The sequence below is a fragment of the Culex pipiens genome, chromosome 3, assembly GCF_016801865.2.
Source record: "Culex pipiens pallens isolate TS chromosome 3, TS_CPP_V2, whole genome shotgun sequence".
In the NCBI taxonomy this organism is placed as follows: Eukaryota; Metazoa; Arthropoda; class Insecta; order Diptera; family Culicidae; genus Culex; species Culex pipiens.
In genome coordinates this window covers 172504700-172513723 of record NC_068939.1, presented here as the reverse complement: position 1 = coordinate 172513723, position 9024 = coordinate 172504700, and the positions used below count along the sequence as shown (strand labels likewise).

Below are 9024 nucleotides of genomic sequence, written 5' to 3'. Positions count from 1 at the left end.
AAATTCGTTTTCTTCGTATTTTTCAGAGTCAAACAATGCTACAACAAATTGTTGTTTAGAAACAAACAAAAAAAAAATCGTTAAGGAATTACCATTACTTTAAGACTCGCTACTTCTACTCGCTATATTTGATTGGCTTTCTAGCGTATCATTGTTATTTGAATAAAATTTATAGTGTTGTAAGATTTTCTTAGAAAAGCACTTAAATTAATTTGAATATATCATTCCATTGTTTCCAGTCCTCGATCTCTATGGCATCCCAGATTCTAGGTGGTGGATTTAAGCATGGTCTTATTAATTAATTGGATTGAATCTTCTCCATAACGCAAACATGTCGAATAAACAACAAACTTAGGAGGGAACAGTTTTTAGTTAGCCTCTAGTTTTGTTTCTAGACACGTGTTTATTTGAGATGAAAAAATGATTGTTTCCTTTTGTATCATTTTAAAAAGTTCAGACTTCCAAATCAACGTATGGTATTACACGACAGTTTCCCCTTATGATGTAACCACTCTGTGATGCACCACCTCATTGAGTCCATGTGGTAAGCTAATCAGTCACTGATGCCGGTGGTCAGAGCGGCTGAGGTGTTTGCTTTCGGACCACCATCCATCCCAGAGTGGACCGTGCGTCGTACCAAATCCTATCAATAAATTCCATGAAAATCCAATTTTCTCATGGAAAACAGGTAACGTGAGCTGTAGAATATAACGATTCGTGATGAAATGTTGCCCTGCGTTGTAATAATCAACTTCTATTGTTGTTATTTTAATCTTAAAGGACATACCCGCTAATGATCCTTCCCTTAAACGTGACGATGTTACGTAACATTAGCTTAATTTGCTCCTCGAGGCGAAAACACCACTTTCGCTGGAAAGCTCCACATGTAAAGCTCAAACAAAGCAGCATTAAAAACTTTAACTTTTTGCGACAACTCCTGAGTCAGCGAGCTTATCTATTATGACAGAAAACGCGCGCCAAAAAACCTCCCTGCCGACTTTGACTTTCGCCGGATGAGCTTTGTTTCGCGGGAGTTAAGAGCCGTGACATTGACAGTAATGCAGATTCGGGGTAAACTTTTTGTAGCGTGAGCTCTTAAAGCCACAGGTGACGATAGAAGCGTGGGTGCTTCTATCTTTGGAACCGGCAAGTTTTCCTGTGAAAACGTCGTCCTACGTGATGGAGAAGTTTTTCAGATGTTTTCTTCTTTGTTTGAAAGTAACTTTGCTTAGGATGACAAACTACGAAATAATTAGGGAGGTGTTATAAATTTATCAAGAAAGCAATCGACGTTATTCTCTGTAAGTCAGATCCAATTCTCATTTTTCATAAATTTTTCTCGCTTTTAATTTCAGGAAACTGTGCTGACGTCACTACAATTGATGACAAATTAATTGTGGAGAGCAGATCTACGACTTCATCCAAGCGCAGAGGAAGTAAGCCAACTAATTGGATTACACCATCGAGCTCGATTAGTGGAACAGGTAAAATGGGATTTTTGTTCCCCTCTTCGTTAGATTAAGTTAACGAGCTTCAACGGCTAATTTGCTGCGGCCAGAAACGAATGGCGAATCCACTTAATTAACAAAGAGGAAATGTTCAAGTGGTTGGAAAAGGTGGAAAAAGTGCAGTTGATGTTTTAAAAGTGAGAAAAGTTCAAAAACCTTCTTTACCTACAAGTGAAGATTATGTGGTCGAAAGACGAAGTCGATGAAAGTCATCATCAGTGAGGAGGCAAGTTTTCATCTCTGAACGATTCCGGGCGATCAATCTCGACGATGGGCAGCACGATGGCGGGAATCGAACGGAATTGGCGAATGATGGACGCCGTGATTGGATTCTGGCTGCTGCTGGTGGTCTGCGTATTTCGCGGTAAGTGGAAGTAAACGAATATTAATGGATGGTCACAGTGAAAAAAGCAAATATTTTTGACTAATATTATCATTTTTCTTGGAAATAATTGATTTTTTTTTTAGAAAATGTTATTTTTGATTCAAATTTGACCTTATTAAAATAACACCATATTTTCTTTTGCGTCAACCACGAAAGAAAGTTATCTGAAACGATGCCCGTAAAAAGGCCGGCCCAGCTGGAATGTAAATTGCTGCCCAGAAGGGATTCCTGTGGTGTTTATCGCACACGATTAGTTTATGCAATAAATATACCCGGCGTTTTGGCGTTTACTGGCATATACTGCTCATTCAAGATAGATGCTTGAAAACAACAGAGGTCTTATTCAATTTCGGGGGAGACGCATGGTTGTTTGTAATAAACGTTGGGATGGAATGATGTCTCATCAATCTTGTTTTTTTTTGCACTTGCCACTTTCAATTACTGCTCAAAGTTTTGTGAGCAAACTGGATTGAATATAATTAAATTTGTTTGAGCAAAGTGAAAAAATCATTTAATTAAGATCTCAAAATCATGTTTTTTATCATGTATTCGAAAAGTATTTCAAACTTCATAAGAAAATAAAGTCGTTTGAAAATATTTTGACTGTGAGTTAATTTAGTTGGTTTTTCTTTAAATCCATGTCCAAATATGTCTAAATGATTACAGTTATCATATTCCATGCGCATAAAAATGAAATTGTCTTGCAGGAAATTGTCTCATACTTGCAAGAATAACATATTTTTATATTTTACACAAAAAAAACTTGCTGATTTCAGCCCATTGACTATAATTATATTTTCTAGTCAACAAAACTTAACAAAAATCGTCATACCGTAAACTGGAGTGACATTGCTATGAATTCAACTTATTTTTCATATAAACTTCAACTGGAATTACTCTAGCAATTCTCCCAGGAATTAGCTTTTTCTTTGAAGTTTATGTGCTTTTTTGAACCTTTGATGCTAACAATATTTTTTTATCATAAAAAATGTTCACAATTTTATTGAGTACCGTAAACTGGGGTGACATTGATAGCCCGGGGTGACTTTGATAGATTTTTAAAATGCCCGTCAAATTCATAGCTCAACATTTATGAGAATTTTGAGTATATTAGCACTAAGGGCTACCTTATTACCGAACATATGTGCAAAAATGTGACTGTTATATTGGTTGTATCAAAATAAGTGGCAAAATTAAATTTCTATCAATGTCACTCCGGGCTATCAATCTCACCCCAGTTTACGGTATATGTGAATTTATTCGATAAGATACAAGAGCAATTTTTGGTTTGCTTAGATTTCATCTTTGCATGTTTTTTTTTTCAAGGATAATATTTTATTATTTTTTTTTAGTTTTTGCATTCTCTCAAACAAGTGCTATTTAAAAAAAAAAATCTAAAATCAAAAAAATAAATATACATCAAATTATTCGCTCTACAGCATTGCCTTGGTGTTCTCGATTGCGAGATTCCTACTCGAAACTAGGTGTCCGAAGGCTTGATTGTTGAGGCAATTGCATACCCGAGCAGACGGAAATAACTTGGGAATAACATTTTTTGATATTTGAAAATACTAGGCCAATAACATATTATGTTATTTATTACAAACTTTGTTATTCGGCGTTATGATCCTGTACTTTGAAAAATAATGGAGCGTCAAATAATATTTTTTTGTAAATATTATTTGACATCTTTTTTTACTTTTTTCTTTAAAAAAATATTTGTCTGTGGTTGAATAAAAACTAAAACTGTGACTATTTAAATTTATTACATACAGGAACATTTGTAAAGAAATTATTATTTAACAAATATATTTATACATTTAAATTCACCTGAAGTTGATTTTTTGAAAAAGTATTGCCATTTTAATTTTCTTTGGAAATGTAAAAAAAATCGTTATTTTTTTTAATTACATATAAAATTAGATATCTGGATTCCGAGCTTTAAAAAAAGATAAAGAAAAAAAATATCTTTTTTATTTTTTTTCTACTTAAAATCGCTGATTTTTCAGCAACTATAACAAATTTAAAAACGTTGCAAGAAATAAATAAAACATACTATTTATTCGATTTTCTACGTCAAAAGATTAAACTTGATTTTTTGATCTTTCTGAAAACAACTTTAATAAAAAAATCTGATTTTCTGAGACAATTATTTTTTATAGCAGCAATTCCCCACGAAAACAGCATGGAAAAAAAACAAAAGTGCTCGGATCGGGCTCAAAGTTTTTCTGGGGGTTCCCTGGCCGAAATAATTAGATCGGTATTTTTTTTGTTTGGCCATTAGGGTTTTTTGTTAGGGTGGTCTGAAAAATTGCCATTTTCGTCAGTTTTCGCAAAAAAAACACTTTTTTCGAAAAATCATGACTCCTCGCCATTTCAACCGATTTCAACTGTCTTATACGCAAATAAAAGGTCATAAGTTGGCCTTTCAACGAAAAATAATAAGAAGTTTCAAAAATCTAGCCTAACATATGAAAAGGGCGTATGAAACATTATAATGCATTTTTGACGGTGTCCGGACATTTTGACAGAACATACTAAAAATTGGGAGGAGTTCATTAACAGGATTCCGAGATATGATGTTTTTGAAAATAAAAGCCTTGTTTCTCGACGCGCCGCGCGCAAAAACCGGAAAATAACGAAATCGGCAAAAAGATAACTTTTTTCACTAAAACTGCGATAATTTTAAAACCAAAAGTTGCGTCTTCAAATTACGAAAATTTTGATACCCAGACATGTATAGGTCATCGCTGAAATTTTAAAGTTATCGCAGTTTTAGTGAAATAAGTTGTTCTTTTTTTGTCGATTTCGTCATTTTCCGGTTTTTGCGCGCGGCGCGTCGAAAAACACGAATTTTATTTTAAAAAAATTATATCTCGGAATCCTGTTAATGAACTCCTCCCATTTTTTTTGTATGTTATGTAAAAATGTCCGGGGAATCCGATAAAAATATTTCCAGACATAGGCTCTTTGGTCCAGACACCGTCAAAACGGCATTTTAATGTTTCATACGCCCTTTTCATATGTTAGGCTAGATTTTTGAAACTTTTCATTATTTTTCTTTGAAAGGCCAACTTATCACCTTTCATTTGCGTATAAGACAATTGAAATCGGTTGAAATGGCGAGGAGTCATGATTTTTTGAAAAAAAAAAACGGTTTTTGCGAAAATCGACGAAAATGGCAATTTTTCAGACCACCCTAACACAGCGTAAGTCACCCTGATGACCAAACAAAAAAATACGGGTCTAATTATTTCGTCCAGGGAACCCCCCGAAAAATTTTGAGCCCGATCCGAGCACTTTTGTTTTTTTCCATGCTGTTTTCATGGGGAATTGCTGATAGTTTTTATTATTCAACTGAAACAATTTTCCTTTTTCAAGCCGAGCGTGACGTCAAAATTAATAGGATATTTTTAAAGATTTTTCCATGAAAACATTTCTAGAATTTTTTAACAATTCGAACTTATTTGAACCTCATTTTTAAAAAAATCTACTTTTTAGATGAAATGTGGAAATTACTAAAACTTAAGATATATTTTTGAACCTGCTTTTATGAGCACTAACTAAACTTCAAAGTTCTGATATGCCAACATTTTATGCTCGATGAAATTTAATACTGGTCTCCTAATAACTTTTTACATTTCGTCGCCGTCGTGCTAACTTGTCGCACGTGCCTTTTGGGCCAAAGAACGCCATTTTGTGCAGCTCACAATGCCTTCTTTTGACTTTCACAAATCCCCAATATTCGATTTCAATCCTGAGATATTCAATAAAACCCAAAAAAGCTCCGATTTTTTTTGTCACTTTTCATATGAAAGAAGTTCCAATCTTGTCGCCTGAAAATTGATGCAAGTGCGACAATTGGCCAAAGGGATTTCAGGTCAGAGCGCGTTTGACACCGATAAAAGCTCGACTAGCGTAAACATTTGTAATTATAACTTGGGACTCCGGCAACCAATTTCAACCAAATTTCGGAGCAATGAACAGAATGGTCAACCAAACAAAACGTGTTTGTTACTGTTTACATCGCGTGCTCTCGTTTTTGTTTATTCAAGGTCAAAAATTACGTCGGAACGTCAAAAATCGACGGACGACATGATGACGCAATTCACTTAAAATAAGATTAGCCTGTACTACAAAATATTTGCAAAAAAATCCGCATAACTGTTGGTGCTCAAACTAACTCGTGAAATGCAATGCTTTCCGGGTCAATTGATTGCTAATAATCAGTGCACAAACCTCATTATATGCATTGTCCTTCACAATGTACCAGCAGGGTGCACAAATTAATTTAGAAAAATAGCCTTTGAAACATATTGTCATAAAATTAATGATCCTCGTGGAGCGACTGAGTGGCAGCCCGACACTAATTAGATAATTCTATGTTAAACGATGCATTCATTTTCAGTGCACTTGAGGGTCCTAATTGGAACGTATGCTGTTGTGAATAGCTGGGAAATGTGTTTTTATTGTAAACTGGATGTGATGCAGAAGATTATTTTTTTGCATCGAAATTGGATTAAAGAAAAAAAAATTGGCTAGCAGATCCCTATCCCAAATCAGCTCACAATGATGTTTATCCTAACCGCAAACACACAAGTTCCAGCATCATCTTCCGGGCAGCTTATTCTCTTCACGCCCCGTACAGTATCTATGAGGGTTTGCTCATGCGGGGGTGTGGCATAATCTCATCACCGTAATGTCCGGAAGGGCTGCCAGCTTATTCTCATATCCGCGTGTTGTCAAAAGCTTCCTTCCACTTGCCAGCTCTCAGAATAGCCCGAAACCAGCTGTACACTACAATACAGCACAACCAATGGGCAACAATAAACAGCACGTCGTCGTGGTGCGTCACGTGGTCCACCCAGAATATGAATATATCTCGGCAATAACTCTGGAAGCGAGAATGGACCAACGTCGGAAGTTGAAGGTCCTGGGTTGCAGGGTTCTGGCACGAACGATGATGAGCTCTAACGATGACCGATGTGGCAAAAGGCCGCCAGCTGTTGGGCCAGGCAGCTCAACGTTCGTTAACTTGACAGCCGAGAAGGGTGGTTCAACTAGGGTGAGCGGACTTGTTTTGACACTACTTTGTCCATTTCCCTTTCATAAAGCCCTGGGAACAATTTAATATTTGATAACCCTACATTATGAGTCAGTGAATGAAGGGTGCAGCCTTGGTGAGAGCGGAGTTTGCTCAAGTTTCCGCGCCAGTTTGCCCAAGTTAAACTCAATCTGGGAAATGCGAAACTTCCTATAGACTGCCCTGCCGTGTGATCAGCTTGGAAATGTCCGTTATGCAGCAGGCAAAGTTTTGTGCAAAGCTATGTTTTATCTGGAAGTAATTAACTCAATAATGCGCTCGCATTCTTGACTGTAGAACTTAGTCTTTAATTAAGTAGAGAACGATTTCTTGAGATTAATGTAATTTAGCAAACTTGCTTTATTCATTTTTTTTCTTGCAGTTTTGAGGCTGTATGAATTTTCTGTGTAGAAATTAAATCATTCTAATTTTTTTCCTAAAAAGTTGTGTCATATTTCGGTTTTCTTTACTTTTTTAACAATTTCTATTCCACTCATTCTTGAGTCAACAGAGGCCATTTTGCAAAATTATGTTTGACTTCCAAGCCTTATTACATTTTTTCCTGGATGGTCGGGCATGCAAAAGTTGCAGCAAAACATTTTATTTTTTATTTTTTTGAGAATTAAGGATTACAATAAGGAAATTTCCTTGGAATAATATTTTATATATTTTTATACTTAGTAACATTGTTTTAGCTGCAACACAGGAAAATGTATTGCTAAACACTTCAACTTACTACTCACCTTAACACTGGAACGCCCAACGCATGTCCAACTTACACAGACGCCCAAGCCTCCCAAAAAAGGAGGAACAGTAACTTCAACTCACTGGTTCTCGGGCATTACTCAACCAATCGGGACGATTCTTGTTTCCAGTGATTTGTAAGAAGGTCTAGATGATCCTAAAATTGTGCAGAACTTAATTCGATCAAATCTGTAATTTTTGCGATCAAAAACATCGTTCCACCTTTTTTAAAACGACTGCCACCGCGGAAATTTCGGCGATTTTTTTTTTACACGCGAAAAAAAAAAGTTGGAACGATGTTTTTGATCGCAAAAATTACAGATTTGATCGAATTAAGTTCTGCAAAGTTCTAGAATCATCTAAACATCTAACAAATCACTGGAAAGAAGAATCATCTTGATTGGTTGAGTTATGCCCGAGAACCAGCGAGTTGAAGTTACCGTTCCAACTTTTTTGGAGCCTTGGGCGTTGGAATGTTAAATGTACTAAAAATCGATATTTTTAATAGTTTTGTTTCTCAGTTATATTTTTGTTTGGAATATTAACAAAGTGATATTTTTTAACAGTTCAAGCATGTCAAGTATTAAAAGTATTGAATGTATTTCAAGAATTTGAAAAATTTCAAGAATTTCAAGAATTTTAAGAATTTTAAGAATTTTAAGAATTTCAAGAATTTCAAGAATTTCAAGAATTTTAAGAATTTCAAGAATTTTAAGAATTTCAAGAATTTCAAGAATTTCAAGAATTTCAAGAATTTCAAGAATTTCAAGAATTTCAAGAATTTCAAGAATTTCAAGAATTTCAAGAATTTCAAGAATTTCAAGAATTTCAAGAATTTCAAGAATTTCAAGAATTTCAAGAATTTCAAGAATTTCAAGAATTTCAAGAATTTTAAGAATTTCAAGAATTTCAAGAATTTCAAGAATTTCAAGAATTTCAAGAATTTCAAGAATTTCAAGAATTTCAAGAATTTCAAGAATTTCAAGAATTTCAAGAATTTCAAGAATTTTAAGACGTTCAAGAATTTCAAGAATTTCAAGAATTTCAAGAATTTCAAGAATTTCAAGAATTTCAAGAATTTCACGAATTTCAAGAATTTCAAGAATTTCAAGAATTTCAAGAATTTCAAAAATTTCAAGAATTTCAAGAATTTTAAGAATTTTATGAATTTTAATATTTTTAAGAATTTTAAGAATTTCAAGAATTTCAAAAATTTCAAAAATTTCAAGAATTTTAAGAATTATAAGAATTTTATGAATTTTAAGATTTTCAAGAATTTCAAGAATTTTAAGAATTTCAAGAAT

At 34.3% G+C, this 9024-nt stretch overlaps 1 protein-coding gene across 1 annotated transcript in view; it reads left to right on the top strand.

The window, feature by feature from the left end:
• The first annotated feature begins 1381 nt into the window (after positions 1 to 1381).
• LOC120423524 (relaxin receptor 2-like) overlaps positions 1382 to 9024 on the top strand; it is a 92921-nt gene continuing 85278 nt past the window's right edge. Inside the window, exon 1 of the mRNA XM_039587374.2 lies at positions 1382 to 1872. Coding sequence (XP_039443308.1) covers positions 1779 to 1872 — 94 coding nt within the window. The 5' untranslated portion in view covers positions 1382 to 1778. The remainder of the gene's footprint in view (positions 1873 to 9024) is intronic.